Source organism: Octopus sinensis, linkage group LG26 (assembly GCF_006345805.1).
Source record: "Octopus sinensis linkage group LG26, ASM634580v1, whole genome shotgun sequence".
NCBI classification, from domain to species: Eukaryota; Metazoa; Mollusca; class Cephalopoda; order Octopoda; family Octopodidae; genus Octopus; species Octopus sinensis.
The window spans coordinates 23143525-23162605 of record NC_043022.1 but is presented as its reverse complement, the minus strand read 5'-3'; the positions used below and the strand labels follow the sequence as shown (position 1 = coordinate 23162605).

General features: G+C 38.0%; 1 protein-coding gene across 6 annotated transcripts in view; it reads left to right on the top strand.

The window, feature by feature from the left end:
- Positions 1-19081, top strand: part of LOC115224740 (protein retinal degeneration B) — a 143799-nt gene that overhangs the window by 96772 nt on the left and 27946 nt on the right. For 4 of the 6 annotated variants that reach the window (XM_036513576.1, XM_036513574.1, XM_036513575.1 and 1 more), the window contains 3 exons: positions 939-1031; positions 11308-11478; positions 18539-18661. In XM_036513576.1, coding sequence (XP_036369469.1) covers positions 939-1031; positions 11308-11478; positions 18539-18661 — 387 coding nt within the window. The remainder of the gene's footprint in view (positions 1-938; positions 1032-11307; positions 11479-18538; positions 18662-19081) is intronic. The other 2 variants (XM_036513577.1, XM_036513578.1) reach the window with 1 other exon arrangement.

The following is a 19081-nucleotide window of genomic DNA, read 5'->3' as shown; positions in this document are numbered from 1 at the left end:
ATATATATATATATAAACAACTTATAAACAAGGGCAAAAGAAAGAATTTCTAATGCCAAATATGCCAAAACTAGACACGTCGTCCATAACCATATAATTTATCACTATAAGCATGCATATAAAAAAAAACCAACAGAAATTTCTAAAAAATTCCGTTATTATCAATTTTGTAGAAATTTCTGTCGGTTTTTTTTTCAATGCATGTGCTTATAGTGATGAATTATATGGTTATGGACAACGTGTCTAGTTTCGGCATATTTGGCATTAGAAATTTTTTCATGCTGGCCATTGATAAAATTTTTTCGAAAAATTTTATCCTATGTTAGATGTGTATATATATATATATATATATATATATATATGTACATATGTATGTTTGTTTATGTATTTATGTAAATGTAGGATGTATGTGTGTGGATAATTACTGGTCATGAAGATGTAATATGAAACTTCCTTACTCAAGGGGTACACTGTTATATTTAGTACATTGTTATGTTAGGTATGGAATTGTATTTGGTACACTATTGTAGTGGGTACACTGTTGTTGGGTACATAGTTGTATTGGGTACATAGTTGTATTGGGTACATTATTGTATTAGGTACATAGCCATATTGGGTACATTATTGTGTTGGATACATCATTGTGTTAGGCACATTGTTATATTGGGTACATTGTTGTATAGGATACATTGTTGTGTTAGATACATTGTTGTATTGGGTACATTGTTGTATTGGGTAGATTGTTGTATTGAGTTCATTTTGTCTTAAAGCTGCTGCTGTTAATTAGATTTCTCCAAAAGAAGTCTTACATACCCAGGTTACAGGGTCTTACTTAAGAGTATGTATCTTATGCCTGAAAAATCTTATTGAAATATTTTTGTGATTGGACCGTAAACTATTGACAACCATTGTTGATGACAGTGTCTTCTTGGTTTCAGATTCAAACCGAAATTTGTCCGACTGGCGCTTAGAAAGTCTTGAACAACTCCAGGAATCAAGTTCCGATGATGATGAGTTCTATGACGCCCTTGGTATGTTTGTTTTTCTGTTTTAATATTCAAAATGTGTTTTTGTATTTAGAATAGGCTCAAAATGATATCAGTTGCAGCCATACAGCTTAACATATTAAATCCATCCCTCTTTTTCTGTCAAGGAAACCATTAAATGGATAGTTAAAAAATGCTTCTGTGCATGGTCAATCTGCTAGAAATAGTTGCCAAATCTTCTTCAGTTAACACCACATCATCAACATCATCATTACCATCATCATCGTTATCACCATCATCATTGGCATCATCATCATCATCATCACCACTACCACTATCTCCATCATCATCATCATATCATCATCTCCACCTTCACCCATCATCACTATCACCTTCACCACCCTCATAATCATCATCATCATCATCATCCTTATCATCATCGCCACTGCCACCACCATCATCATTGTCATCGTCATTATCACCCCCATAATCATCATTATCTTCATCACCATCAGCCATCATTATCACCAGCATCATCATTTCTCCTTTCTTTTATTCCTTCTTTTTTTCTTTCTTTCTTCCACATTGTGGACGTGTATCTAGTCTCACATTGTGTCTATCTCTGTCTGGCACACCATCCATCCATCCATCCATCCACCCACCCACTCATTCCGTCATTCTGTATTTACACACTATGCCTGTCTGTTCTATAGACTATAGACTTGTGTCGATCTTATCAGAAAACAATGGCTCAGTTGAGAATATTCTAGAGAGACAAAACTATATATCAATCACATATTCATAACTTATCTCTTTATTATACACACACACACATATATATACGAGGGGCGTTCAATAAGTAATGCCCCTGACCCACTTCCCATAGCAGTAGAGCAACGAAACTTGGCACAGTTATTAGTCTTTTTCTACATAGGAACCACCCAGAGTTACGCATTTCTCCCATTGTTTGATGCAGCTCTGGAGACCGTTTTTGTAGAAGACCCCATCTTGGTCCTCCAACCTGAACGTGACTTCAGAAATCAAGGCTGCATCATCTGGGAAACGCTTTCCTTTCAAAAACAACTTCATGACTGGGAAGAGGTGAAAATCAGAGGGTGCAAGGTCAGGAAAGTAGGGGGATGGGGGAGGAGTTCATAGCCATACGCCTGTGCTTCTGATCTGGCGACAAGCGAGTTGTGGACCGGAGCGTTGTCCTGCAGGAGGACGATGTCTTTGCTGATCTTGCCCCGCCTCTTGATTTTGATAACTTCTCTTAATTTCCTCAAAAGTGAAGCATAATAGGCTCCTGCAATTGTGGGTACCCTTTGCCAGGAAATCTGTCATCACTACTCCGTCCTGGTCCCAGAAGACTGTGAGCATGACCTTGCCAGCGGAGGGCTGCACCCTTGCCTTCTTTGGAGGGGGTGAGTCACGGTGCTTCCACTGCATTGACTGGGCTTTGGTCTCTGGATCATCGTGATGGACCCAGGTTTCATCCTGTGTAATCAGTCTTTTGAAAAATTTGACTCATCTTCTTGGCACATCTCCAAATTCACCCTCGAGCACTCGACGCGTTCTTGCTTCTGGAAAGGCGTGAGCAACCTGGGAATCCATCTGGCAGACACCTTTTGCATATGCAACTGGTCATGAATGATAGTTTCCACAGACCCGGTACTAATCTTGACCTCATGGGCTATTTGGCGAATAATTATGCATCGATCTTCCAAATGGCAGCCTCAACTTGACGGACAGATGCCTCATCAATGGCAGAAGGGGCGACCAGATCTGGGAGCTGTTTCCACAGAGTCTGACCATGTTTGAATTCACGATGCCAGCGTTTTACAAGGTCATATGATGGGGCATCATCACCATAAGTTACTTTCATTTCATCAAAAGTCTCCCGTGGTGTGCGTCCTTTCAAATACAAAAACCGGATCACTTCTCGACACTCAACAGGCTCCATTTCACATTTGACTCACTTCAAACACCTGTAAATCAGAAACCACAATTAATTCAGAGCTGTAATTTGCCACTTACTCTATAGAGATATAAATGATTGCACATGCAAAATTTCAGCTAGATCCAACAACTGCAAGTAGGTCAGAGGCATTACTTATTGAACGTCCCTCGTATTATATATGTTTTCCATTATTAAATCTTGGCTGTCAACTAGGTATGAGCAAGTAAATGTATTTGCGTTAATCAGAGTTTGTTCATGTTATTGCTGAGAAGACATGTATGTGTGTGTTATTAGCATTTGGTTTTTGAAAGGTGAGGTAATTCCTGATGAGGTTTAATAAAGACGAAACTAGTTGGATGAATCTTCATGCTTAATTGCTTAGCTCTGTTGACTACGCATAGACACAGACTCAGATGCATACACACACACACACACACACACACACACACACACACACACACACACACACACAACTACAAGAGCTGAGGTAGATAAAAATGAGAAGAATTAATCCAACTAGTTCATCCATTGGCTACAAATTTACAATGAAACTATAATATATATAATATATATATTGTATATATATATGTGGTATATGTGTGTCTGTGTATTGTATTTATGTATGTATACACATACACATGTGTGTGTAATTATTTTAGGGATAAATGGTTGGTAATGCAGGAGTGTGTGTGTATACAGCATGCACGCACACACACACCACACACCACACTATATATATATATATATATATTATATATATATATATATCTTGTTGGTTGTGTGGTGTGTAAGATAATAGGGACTACATTTTTGAAAGTAATTTCATCTAATCAGCCCTTTAGCAATCTATATACATCATCAGATTCAGAAGAACAGATTGCTGGTCTTATAAATTCTGATCACGGCATCTTAAAATAGCGATCATGTGATCATTGAAGCCAACCAATCAAACGATTATGTGATCCAGCTGAAAGTACAGTAGTTGCAATTTACACCACTAACAATTCCTTCTTCCCAATCTGCTGATGTGGATTGTCGATAAAAAGACTGATTAGATGAAAGCATTACTTGCAAATGTAATCTTATTCATGATGAAATTACAACAAACTCTGTGCACTTTTAACACAAAATTCTATCAAGTACATTTATGGTTTTGAATCACTTAATAATGAAGAGCCGTTTGTATATATTCTGCTTCTAACTTTTAGAGAATTATCTCCTTTTTCAAATTTGTTTCTTCAAAACCATCAGAGTGGATGTAAAATTTTCTTGTAATGTTACAAAAAAATGTATCCAGGTTCATTAAAATATGTGTGAAAAGTCTGGCTGCATCCGAAAAAATATATATTATGAAACAAAAATAAACACGAAATTTATTACACGAATCTGTTACCACTATGACAGTCAACTATTTGACGCCGAACACGAGTTTGATGTTGAATACATCCACGAATTTTCCGCGCAGACTTCCCAAGACTGCAAGACGGCTTCGTGCAATTCATGCCTCGTTGTAGGGTTTTTCGGTTCAACTTTATCGGCCAAAACTTTGAAAATGCCATCTAAGTTGATAATGATTCTGCTAATTCCACGTGTAAACATGTGTTCAATAGAACTCACTGAATAAATCTTAATTAACTGTGTTGTCAATTGTATGCACCTGACATATGCTAACGTGTATGCAGCCAGACTTTTCACACAGAGGATATTTGTTAAGCTATTACTCAATATCTTTCTGGTTCAATGATAATAACATAGCATTGTTTAACAGTTGCTACTCACATGCTCAAATCTTATACTAACTCATTCACTAGCTTCTAATAATAGTTCCTAATTCAGAGGTCCTCAACCACCAGGCTGCAGATCAGTATCAAGTCACACATCATTTGGTACTGGGCAGCGCAGAAAGAAGAATTTTTTAAATTTCATTTTTACTTTATTGGCTATTGTAGTCTGCAGGATTCTTTTGTATTATATATCTTTTATACATGTAATATATATAACATATATAACATGTGTGTGTGTAACTGTGAATGTATGTATATATATATATATATATATATATATATATAATATATATGTGTGTGTGTGTGTGTGTGTGTGTGTGTATATATATATGTATGTATGTATGTATGTATGCATATACATATGTATGTGTGTGTGTGTGTGTGTGTGTGTGTGTATATATATATATATGCATATATGTGTATATATGTACTTATATATATGTATTGTGTGTGTGTGTGTGTTTTATATGTAATAATGAAATTATGTATTATGCATTTTATTATATTCTATTATGTTTGTAATCCCCTGGTCCGTGGAAAAAGAATTTTCTTGCATGGAACTGGTCCATAGGACAAAAATACTGGGGACTGCAGCTCGCAATTTCCCTTAAATATCATTCATCATCCCTGCCAGTTAAAACACTCCCTACATTCCTTATAACTCAGTTCTGAATACATGAGTTACCTCTTTTACTAAGCTTCTAAATATGGAAATAAATTGCAAAGTTTTGAAATTTCTGCCTTTATCTCAAGTTAAGTTTTTAATATTTGTTACAAACCTTAAAGCAATACTAACGGTCTCCCTGCCCTTATAACACCCATAGAATATATATAATTCTGCCTTTTACACACTTGTATTTTCCCCTTTAATTTAACTCATGCACACAATTCATAAGTATGTGCGTGCCTCTGTGTGTGTGTGCATGCATGTATGAAAATAATGGACTTAATGTATACAGTGCTCGTATGCACTACCACTCATCAGAATAAAGTAACCAGAAGTACATGAACAGCATATAGAATATGTACAAGACGTGAACAGTGAATGAGTCATAAAAAAAATAAAGTATGTATGTATGTGCTTGTGAGTATATGTATATTTTGGGGGGCATGTATATATATAATCATCATCATCATCATCATTTAACGTCCGTTTTCCATGCTAGCATGGGTTGGATGGTTTGACTTAAATGACTTAAACGACATGCAAAGGTACGTGAAGCCCAGTTACAACTACAGCCAGGTAAGGTTTTAGTTGCCAATTCTGTACAAGACATCGTAGATCTTTAGCTGGGCAAAAAAGTCACATTCGATCACAGCATCAATAACAGTTAAGCTTCGTGCAATGGCCATACTCGATAACTAGGGGGCAGCCATCATGTGCTTGTGAGTATATGTATATTTTGGGGGGCATATATATATATCTATATATATATCAGCATCATCATCATTTAACGTCCGCTTTCCATGCTAGCATGGGTTGGATGGTTCGACCGGGGTATGGAAAGCCAGGAGGCTGCACCAGGCTCCAGTCTGATCTGGCAGTATTTCTACGGCTGGATGCCCTTCCTAAAGCAAACCACTCCGTGAGTGTAGTGGGTGCTTTTTACATGCCACTGGCACAGGGGCCAGAGGTGGCTCACAAACAACCACGGTCAGTTGGTGCTTTTTACGTGTCACCGACGCAGACGCCAGTCAGGCAGCACTGGCTTCAGCCATGTTCGGACGGTGCTTTTTACGTGCCACTGGCACGGGTATCATAGCTACAATTTCCATTTGATTTTTATTATATATATATATATATATATATATAATATATATATATATATTATATATAAAACAACTAGAGTAATAAAATCCCACATACACCATTAAGTTGTCTATAAAAATAAAATCTAGTTCTACTTTGTCTAGTTAAAAAGGTTCTTTGAAATATCCTTAAAAATCGGTTACATTATGATATTGATTTCAAGTTTTGGCACTAGGCCAGCAATCTTGGAGAGGGGTAAGTGAATTACATCAATCCCAGTATTCCACCGGTACTTATTTTGATCTCTATGGCTTCTAGAAAATTCTGCTTCAGCAACTCGGTGCTGAATCTGCCTGAAATGCAATGGAAAATAGTTCAATATCAAAATATTGATGTCCAGGTCAGAAATGCACAGTTTGAAGGGAATAGCAGTCACTTCCTTTGATTTTAAGATAGAAGCAAATAGGAAATAATACTTACTAACCAAAGATGAAAAAGAAAAAGAAAATGAAAATTTTTTCACATATTGCAATTAGTTTAAAACGATGTTAATAAATAAGCATTAGATTTGATGAAGTAATTTGAATGATAAAGGGTTAAATTGCTTTAAAACTGGAAGTTTGTATCATAGAACCAAAGGAGGTCACGCGCGAGCTTGTATCAAAAGAGTTAATATATTCATACACTTACTCTTTTACTCTTTTACTTGTTTCAGTCATTTGACTGCAGCCATGCTGGAGCACCACCTTTAGTCGAGCAAATTGACTCCAGGACTTATTCTTTGTAAGCCTAGTACTTATTCTATCGGTCTCTTTTGCCGAACCGCTAAGTTACGGGGTCGTAAACACACCAGTATCGTCAAGTGATGTTGGGGGGACAAACACAGACACACACACATATACATATATATATACATATACATATATACGACGGGCTTCTTTCAGTTTCCGTCTACCAAATCCACTCACAAGGCTTTGGTCGGCCTGAGGCTATAGTAGAAGACACTTGCCCAAGGTGCCACGCAGTGGGACTGAACCCGGAACCATGTGGTTGGTAAGCAAGCAACTTACCACACAGCCACTCCTGCGCCTTATACTTACACAATTACAGAACTTTACCATAACATCTTCTTTTTGAAGATTGTTACAGTTGATTCAAAATATCAGACCTACATTTTAGACTCTAAATGCAGTTCTCAGTCATTTTTTTGTTTACCTAGAACACAAAAAAAGAAAAAAAAGATTATTCTCTTTCTTATACCAACCAATTTAGTCATTAAAATAAAGGCTTGACTTGTCATGAATTGGTGTACAGACTTGCAGGTGTTTTCTCAAGCCTTCATACATACATATGTATATATGCATAATAGAATAAAGATGTAAATCTCTTGTGATCTAAACTACTCTAACCTTCATTTCTACCTTCGAGTTAAATCAATGTTTATCTCACAATCTGACCTGATACCAGTTGTTTGCCTGCTTTCACCTTTATTCTATTATTCCTGTACCTGTTCAATCAAATGGGAGTATGAGGGCTTTACTCTCATTCAATGCAGATGGCTGGACATGATTGGGGAGATCTCCAGAGGCATGATGTCACCTTAGAGGACACAGAAGGGCTGGCACAGGACCACCAGCAATGGAGAGCTCTGGTGGACCTGGTCTGCTCTATGCATAATGACATCTCTGGGACCACTAATCTGAGGTGACCCCAACCCAATCAAGCAAACAGATGCAGCAGCTGCTCATTTGAAACACTGCCCAGAGATGAACTTTATTAGACAGCTATAACAGGAAGGCAACCCGAGCACTAATTGCTTATACCTATTGTCTTACATAATTAAATGTAATACTACCTGAAAGTTACATATGCACATAAATATTCATAGGTGGATTCAGTCATGGTTGAGTGGTTAAGAAATTTGCTTTGCAACCATGAGGTCCCAAGTTCAATCTTAATATGTGGCATTTTGGTCATGGGTGTATATCATAGCCTCAGCTTAACCCAATTATTGTGAATGAATTCCGGTCAAAGGAAATGTACAGGTGCCTGTTGGATGGAATATACCTGTAATTCAAAGGGTCTGACCTTGTCACACCTATGTCAGAGTCATTTTACCTGAGAATTACATTAATGTTACACACGTCTCATATTCATGCTGCACCTGGACCTCACATCTCTTTCTTTCTCTTTCTCACTTTCCAGGTGGGCAAGCCATGTATTCACCCACTCAGCAAGACACCTGTTTCTCTCTCTTTATCATAGTTTCTTATCCTCCAGTCTATACCCCAGTCTATATCTTGCGGCTATTTGATGACCTCACCAGTGCTCTGGTGTTCTCTGTTAAGTGGTTGGCATTAGGAAGGGCATCCAGCTGTAGAAACCATGCCACAGCAGGCATAGAACCTAGCTGAGCTCCTTGGCTCATCTGTTCTTGTCAAACCATCCAACCTATTTCAGCATGGAAAAAGGGACAGTAAATGATGATGATGTCTGTGGAATACTCAGCCACCTCAGACACTAATTCAATGAATAAGTTATCCAATTAATCAAACAACTAAATGGTCATATAAATCCTTAAAAATCCTTAAAAATGTTTTAGCCCGAAGGCCACGGCCATGCTGGGGCACCACCGCTGAAATCAACACCACTGTCCTTCATCATGCCAATGTACATCTATGATTGTGTGTTTAAGAAGTTCACCTCCAGCTACAGTTTTGTGATTCAATCCCACCTTCGACAAGTTTTTTTCTGTCTACTAAAGCCGTGGTTCTACAAAAGCCTTGCCAGTGAAATTTAGCAGCAAGGACTGTTCTTTTGTGGTTGACTTAATCAACTTCCATGGGTTTAAAACCATGATCTGTGTCGTGGGTGCCTTCAATGGAGACCACACTGTTTACAGGCATTTGGGTCGAGTTTCCTGACTGTTCTTCCTTCCACAAGTGTCAAAGGCTCTGAAAAGGTTCTTGGGTACTGTTTATCCTTCTTTGAGTGAATTATTAAAAGAATTAAAGACATACATGGGTCTGAACATATGCATGGCATACATACTCACAAACACATAGACACAGAGCACACACACATACATACACACGTACTCACAAAAGCATACACATATACACATGTACAACACACATATCACGCACACGCATTCACATTAGTATACACACATACACTTGTACAACACAAACAACACACACCATGTGCTTCCTCCAACATGTACACACACACACATATACAAAAATGTACACATACAACACACACATATACATTCATGTGCACACACACACACACACACTCTCTCTCTCTCTCTCTCTCTCTCTCTCTCTCACTCACAGGCTAAGTAGAAAGACAATAAGAAGGGGGTCAGTGAAACTGTTGGTAAAGAGTTCAAATCAGTGGCTTTACCATTGCGCACACACACACACACACAGTACCCCCATCACCACCATCACCACCACCACCCCTGCTACCACCACCACTTGTTCCTCCCCTTCAGCTTTTCTTGTCTTAACCTTATATAATCTTGCTTTTGATTTTTTTTCTTTTTTGACTTTTCAAAGATGTACTTTTGTTGTTATTGTTGTTATGTTGTTTCACACAATATTGCCACCACCATCAAAATCAACACTGTCAACACCACCACCACCACCAACAGCAACAACAACACCACCTCCACCAAGACCATCATCAAAACCACCACCGCCAATACCAACACCATCACCACCACCACCGTCAAAAGCACCACCAACACCACCTCCACCACCACCATCATCACCACATCAAAACCACCAACACCACCACCACCACCATCACCACCAAAACTAAAATCACATCCATCACCCACACTGCTATAATTTAAACATCACCACTACCATCAATACCATTCTTACCACCTACCACCACTACATCATCACTGCCAGTACCACAATAACTACTATCAGTAACCAAGCTGTCCACCACCACCACCACATTATCAGCAATACTACCACCATCATCACAATTACCACCACCATCACCACTACCACTATAATTGCTACCCTACCAAAACTGCCACCACTACCGCTATAATCACCACCAGTACCAAAACCACCACCATCACCATCACCTCTACCATCTCACCTGCCACCCTCCACCATCACCATCTCACCTGCCACTCTCCACCACACCACCATCACCTCTACCATCTCACCTGCCACCCACCACCATCACCATCACCTCGACCATCTCACCTGCCACCCTCCATCACCACCATCACCATTACCTCTACCATCTCACCTACTACCCTTCACCACCACCACTGCTTCACCACCAATACCACCATCACTTCTACCATCTCACCTGCCACCCTCCACCACCACCACCATCACTTCTACCATCTCACCTGCCACCCACCACCACCACCACCATCACTTCTACCATTTCACCTGCCACCCTCCACCACCACCACCACATCACTTCTACCATGCTCCACCACCCACCACCATCACTTCTACCATCTCACTTGCCACCATCCACCACCACCACCACCATCACTTCTACCATTTCACCTGCCACCCTCCACCACCACCACCATCACTTCTACCATTTCACCTGCCACCCTCCACCACCACCACCATCACTTCTACCATCTCACTTGCCACCATCCACCACCACCACCACCATCACTTCTACCATTTCACCTGCCACCCTCCACCACCACCATCATCTTTCACTCCTGTACCATACCTTATTGTTGTGATTATACCCTGAACATTAAATGTTTTATTTGCAATGTCCGTTTTTAATCTTCCATGCACTGTGTACTGTGTGTCTCCCCTCTTACAGAACAATGGGACAGCCTGTCGTTAAATCGAGAGAGGCCATACCTAACATGCACCCTGGCAGAATCATGGGACAGTCTGGCCCAAGGCAGACATAGGCCCCACTTAATGCACTCAACATCTATGGAGCTAATAACCTCTGCTGATGAGATGAATAAAGACTTAAGACTGAAAGGTGTGTTCAAACGTAGCTTTAATCCACCACTTTTTTTTTACACAGGATACAGTGCGGTTTGTTGCATCAAATGCATGCACCATTTTTTTTTCATAAATTGTTTCTTTATCAATTATTTTCTTGCTTTTTTTTTTTGACCAATTTTTTACATGTTTTTCTTTTCTTTCCTGCCACCCCTCCACCCCGGCCATGTATGCACACGTATATATATGCATGGGTGGTTGGCTGCGATAGTTTGTTCCTTGGAGCAGGAAAAAGAATCTTAACAACTGGATCAATACCCTATCTTGCTGCTCCGACTATTTGACTGTTTTCTCATGCGTGATGTAAGGAGCCCTCAGGTGCCCCCCCACTCTCTCTCTCTCAATCTATCTATCTCTATCTCTCCCCCCCTCTCTCTCTCTCAATTTCTTTCTCTCTTTCATGGCTGTAGTGAGGTTTGAAGTGAAACGCTGAAGATTTGGGTATTTCATCTTCACTGTCATTCTGTACAGTGATGTGTGCTTGCATGTGTGAGTGTGCATGCATGTATGCTTGTGCATATGTGTGTGTTTGTGCATATGTGTGTGTGTGTGTTTCTCTGTGTGTGTGTGTGCTCTCAGTTTTGTTTCAAAAGTGTGAGCCATTTGGTAAATACAAATCATTAAGTAAGATAATAGAATGAAATAAATAATAAAGTCAATGGAATTAATTAAGACCATGCACCAACACACTGGCAGTTTAATTAAGGAGATCAGTAATGAAAAAAAAAATTGCATGTATAACTCTGTGTGAATATCAATGTGTGTATATATATATACATATAAATATATATATATGTACCTCTTCTTTCCATATATAGATGTATGTGTGTTTCAGAATTTTCTTTATCTTCTTTACATTGTATAAATATACACACACACACACATATATGTATGTATATATATATACACACATCTAAAAATTTACAAACATTGATGATATATATGTGTCTGTGTATATATTTATATATATACACACACACATAACATAAAGATACAAAAGCATGTATGTATATACATAAGTGTGTGTTGAGTACACACACAAACATGTACAATGGAAAAACTGGGGAACATATAAGAAGAGATAACAGATGAAACATACAAGTATTTTTAGCTGTCTTAGCTTGGGAATTTTCACAGGTTTGGTGCATGATTGCATTATTGCATGGCCCTAGGTGCACCAACAATTCTGGATATATTTCTTGGGGAATTGATCTGGTAAACATGAAACAAAGAAGATATAAAGAAATATCATTAAATATTTTGTGGCTTGACAGTGACAAACAGTGAAGATAAGGAACACAAGATTTAAAGAACTGCTGTATTTGATGGCATATAAAATGTATTTTTCCAAAAAGCATCTAAAAAAAATCACCCTAGGTCACTATACAAAGTTTGTCCTGTATTACATGTTTTAATTAACTGAAAGTTTTTTTTCTTGATTATGCACTGCAGAAATTGGATTTGCTTTGACATGCCTGAGTGCTTTTTATCCCCCTATTTAAGGTAGATAGACTGTTGAATTAAAACAATAACGGGGACAGCATAAAGAATATATAAAACAATTTGGTTAAGTCTTAGGGATCAGAGCAGAAAAAAGAAAAGAAAAGAATATGGGATCTTTTCGGTTTGAACAGCAGTTTTTCTAGCGGTGTCATATGAAATTGTCACCCATAATTATGACCCTAGTATCGATCTATTGCATTTCAGTCTGTTTTAGGGTTAGGGTTAGGGTTAGGGGTGGGAGGAAGGGTATCTTTTTTCTTCAGAAATGTAAATAAACCCAATATGTTTCTTAAACGAGGGACATATTCATACGGCACAGATTTTTTTTTACCTCAATAGACATCAGTGATTGGTTGAAATTGCAGAAATTGAAGAAGAAAAAACAACAAATATTTTACAAACTATAGAATTTTCTCAATAAAGCCAAGAGAAAAAGATGTTTTATAAACACATTCTACCAGTATATGAAGTTTAAATTTTTTTAGTTACCTAGAAATTATGTTAAAAACTGCCGTTCAAACCGAAAAGATCCAAAGTAGGAAGAAAGAAGAACAATGAAAATTATTTGGCCAAAAAAAAAAATGACCATCCTGAAATACAACAATGAGAATTGATTTTGATAAAAAGGAGATGGACAGACTGGCAGGAGGGTGCTGAGGGAGGGATAGGAAATGAGAGTGAGAGAACGGGGAGAGGAAAGGGAGAGAGCTGTAAAAAATTATACACTTTGGAATATGTGTTGAAGAGAAAATTACCTGTTCTGTCTTACTATGTATTCTTGTTGGCTGCTTAATTTCTCCCATTCAGATATTAATGCACACAGTCCTTTTACCTATTATTATGCTTTATATATCATCATCATCATCATCATCATCGTTTAACGTCCGCTTTCCATGCTAGCATGGGTTGGACGGTTCAACTGGGGTCTGGCAAGCCCCAAGGCTGCACCAGGCCAGTCAGATCTGGCAGTGTTTCTACAGCTGGATGCCCTTCCTAACGCCAACCACTCCAAGAGTGTAGTGGGTGATTTTATGTGCCACCGACACAGGTGCCAGACGAGGCATATATATATCTATATATGTATATATATATCTATATATATATTATATAATATATATATATATATATATATCATCATCATCATCATCGTTTAATGTCTGCTTTCCATGCTAGCATGGGTTGGACGATTTGACTGAGGACTGGGGAACCAGATGGCTGCACCAAGCTCCAATCTGATCTGGCAGAGTTTCTTCAGCTGGATGCCCTCCCTAACGCCAACCACTCTGAGAGTGTAGTGGGTGCTTTTACGTGCCACCGGCACAAGGGCCAGTCAGGCGGTACTAGCTATGACCACACTCAAATGGTGCTTTTTACGTGCCACCTGCACAGGAGCCAGTCCAGTGGCACTGGCAACGACTTCGGTCGAATGTTTTTCCCATGCCATATATATATAATACAAACACACACATATCATGCATATATGCATATGTGTGTACATATAAATATATGTATGTATATATATATGTGTGTGTGTGTAGTAGATTTGGTAGTTGAAAATTAAAACTGTGTGGAAGCCCTCTCTCTATATATATACATATGTATGTGTGTGTGTATGCGCGTGTCTGTGTGTGTGTAGTTATGTGCATATATATATACATGTACATGCATACATACATACATACATATATATATATGTATATATTTATATTCATATATATATAAATCTATTTATATAAATCTCTCTCTATATAAATCTATCTATCTATCTATCTATCTATCTATATATATATATATATATATATATATATATATATACACACACACATAAATCTGTATGTGTGTGTGTGTGTATGTAAATCTATATAGAATATGAAGAACGATATATTTTTCAATGCGTAAATACTGATAGAACAGCATATATAGGATAAAAATCCTTTAAGTGAAGAAAATTTTGTCAGCAACCGGCCATAGCTGATTACTGACAAATAATATATACAAATCAAAGCTTTATCTTCACTTTTTCATGCTGGCATGGGTTGAATAGGTTTCTCATAGTTCGAGTCAGATCTTATTAAAAATTACTGCCTTCCTCGATAGGTCATGGAGCATATCTCACATGACCCATTTTGAGAATGGTTTTTGTATTTTGGAGACCCTTCCTATCACCAGCTTCTCTACTTAGTGTACTGGATGCATTTTTTTTTTTATTATTACTAACACCATTCATAATCTTTTCATCTCTGTATTGTTTCCACTCATCTCATTCTGGTGTCAGATTTTGGTACAAGGTCTGTAATTTTTTTTAAGGGAGGAGAAATCCATTACATTGACTCCAGGGTTCAACTTATATTTATCTAAAGGGAAGGCATCATCGATTACATTGACCCCCCCCCCCAGTGTCCAATTGGTACTTATTTGAGGGTAGGGGTAAGTCAGTTTCATCAACCCTAGTGCTCAGTTGATACATAACTGAGTAGGAAGTGAGCCAGAACATAAGGGGATAGTAGAACACTTCAAAACATCAAGGTTGATTGGAGCAAACAGATGATAAAAGAGACTATTTGGAAAGAGAGAGAATTGTATGATGGGTTCTCAGTTCGGAGGTTGAATATAAACAACAAATTGGCTGAAAGAAGGAATATAGAGACAGAAGGAATATATAGAGAGGAGGAATAATAGAAGAGACATAGAAGGATGAGACTGAGAGGATTATAGAGAGTACAGCAGTTATGGGCAACCTGTAACCCATGGACTTTTTGAATGGCCTGCCTAACAAAAGATTATTTTAAGTATTTTCACTTGTGTCACACCTTGCTTTTCATAAAAGATTGCCCATGCTTTGAATAGAGTAATAAATGTGTGAAAGAAAGAGAGACAGACAGAGGAGGAATTTCAACTGTGTTTTGTGGTCTGCTACCACAACAGCTCCTTTATAGGATCCAGTTAGCTCAAGACATCATCAGGAGGAACCACGTCAGGTTTTGGCCTCTACCGTTTTGATGTGGTACCCCCCCCCCTTTCGGAGGTGTCTTCAGCTCTGATGTTGGGTGCATGTTTCTCTCTTCTTCTTTCTTCTGTTCCCTGGCCTCTTCGATGTAGCATCAACGAGTGTCAGCAGGCGACTGACTGTCTTGTCAAATTTCACTTTAACTACCTGCTGCAAGGCTCCAGCATGCAGCTATTTCAAGGTTGTTGGTAAGGAGATTGAATACAAAAGTAAGATCTGCATGAATGGGATAGAGAGTGCAGTATGAGTGAGATAAGATCACGGAAATGGGATTAATGAAAGTGTGTGCATGTGTGTGTGTGTGTGAGGGAGAGAGAGTTATGGTGAGAAAGTGATGGATGTCAATGGTGAATCATATAGAATAAAGGGCGTAGTAGGATAAAGAGTAAAAGGAGGCAGAAAATGGGGGTGGATATCAGTAAAAATAAATATGATAATAAATAGGGTATTGAATTTGGGTAAATCTGTGCAATGTCATGCCTTACTATACAGACAGTATGACAGGAGAGAGGAAGAAAGAATGATAGTTGGGAGACAATGCCGGATGAGGGAGAGAGAAAAGGAGCGCAATAGATACAGACTTAATATGAAAACAATGAGTGAGAGAGAGAGATCCAAATGTAGATATTATGCCATTTCAGCTTGCATCACTTCCATCATATCAATCTTTGACTCTCTCTATCTGCAAAAATTTAGTGACTTATGTTGGTAGATTTTTGTTAGTGATAGTCTGCAGACACAAATCAGTTTCATTCATTGTTTCATCATTTATTCATTGATTTTGCTCGTGTCAGATTTTTCAATGCTGGCATGAGTTTTGGGAGAGTTTTTGATGCAGTTTTTCACAGCCAGATGTCCTTTCTGGTGCCAGGCCTTGCTTGTTTTTTTTTGTTTTTTTTCTGCACAAACTCTTAACTTACTCTTTTACCCTTTTACTTGTTTTAGTCATTTGACTGTGGCCATGCTGGAGCACCGCCTTTAGTCGAGCAAATCGACCCCAGGACTTATTCTTTGTAGACCTAGTACTTATTCTATCAGTCTTTTTTGCCAAACCACTAAGTTACAGGGACGTGAACACACCAGCATCAGTTGCCAAGTGATGTTGGCAAGACAAACACAGACGCACATACATATATACAATAGGCCTCTTTCAGTTTCCGTCTACCAAATCCACTCACATGGCTTTGGTCGGCCCGAGGCTATAGTAGAAGGCACTTGCCCAAGGTGTCACATAGTGGGACTGAACCTAGAACTGTGTGGTTTGTAAGCAAGCTACTTACCACAGAGCCACTCCTACGCCTATGCAAGTAAGAAATTTTATTCCATTTCTTCACTCCACTCTAGAAGATATGTATATTGGGTTCCAACAACTGATTATTTAATATCACTATACCTAATCAAAATCGTTTTATATATATATATATATATATATATATATATAGTAGTAGTAGTAGTAGTAGTAACAGAAAAGAGGAACTTCGATTAATCCCACATGGTGAGTTGTAATGTATATAAGAATTTAAAAAAGGAAAATATGCACACTTACATAGTTTTAATATAATTTTTAATATATCGACCAGTTTCACTATTGCTATTCATGATATTATGTTTTACTTGTTTGAATATGTACTTTTTCTTAAGAAGAAATTTTGTCCATGTTGTGTGTGACGCTAAATGAACAGATGACGATGATATACATACATACGTATGTATATCATCGTCATCTCTTCATTTAGCGTCCATTTTCCATGCTGACATTGGTTAGACGATTTTATTGGAACTGGCAAACCAGAGAACTGCTCCAGGCTCCTGTCTGTTTCAGCTTGGTTTCTACAGCTGGATGCCCTCTTCCCACAGTCATTCCCTCCACAGTGTCACCAGCACAGGTGCCTTTTACATAAGCTTCTGTACAGTTCCTTCTAACAAATTTCGCTCACAAGGCATCAGTTAATGTGAAGCAAAAGTAGGAAGCACTTGCTGAAGATGCCACACACAGTGGGATTGAACTCAAAGCTACGTATTGCAAAGCAAATCACTTAACCACACAGCCATGATGCACTTTGTTTTGTTAGGCTGATAAAATACATACCAGTTATATACTGAGGTTAATTAAATTGAGTGTGGCCTGACTCTTTCTTTTATCTCTGATTGCATATTTGTTAGAATTCAGGATTTTTCTTGACTTATAAGTGTGTGTGTGTGTGTAAGAGAGAGAGAAAGAGAGGAAGAGATGTGGAACGGTTGAATGCTTAAATTACAGAATGGATCGGTTGAGCAAACATTTTCACTTGTATTTCATCTAAATTGCTAATGGTATTTAATTAAGTACAATTAAAAATGGAGAAATGGTAAATTTAAAAATAAAAATAAATTACCATTTTTGTTATTGTTGTTGTTGTTGTTGTTATTATTATTATTATTATTTGTTTGTTTTTTCTTTTTGATAAATTAAATGTAAAAAAAAAATAGAATAAAAAAAAAAAAAAGAAATTCCTAGGAAATGCATTTTCAGCTTTTGTTTTGTCAGGAACTTCATTTGAGCGTAAAATACAAGAGTACACAATAAGGTCACCCGATCCACTTCTAAACACACCTGTAAACAGCAATTTGAAGAAATGTTCAGATGTCCTCTTTATTGTGATGTACGGAGGTAAGTTCAGTAGCATTTGTATCTGCAATAATTTATTTTGTTTTTAATGTTTCTCTTCTAATGTTTATTCATTAGTCATTTATTTTCCACAATTACTCTGTCTCTCCACACACACATACATACACACATATACATGCATACACATATTTAGATATAGTGAGATAAATAGATACATAGATATACACATCATCATCATTGTCGTCATCATCATGTAATTTCTGTTTTCCATGCTGTCATGGGCTAGACAGTTTGACTGAAGCTGGTAAACCAGACAACTACACAGTGCCAGTCTGTTTTTGCAGGGTTTCTACAGCTGGAAGCCCTTCCTACTACCAACCATTCTATAGAGTGTATAGGATGTCTTTTACATGTGGCTGGCACAGGTACTCTTTTATATGTCATCGGCACACTTGCCTTATG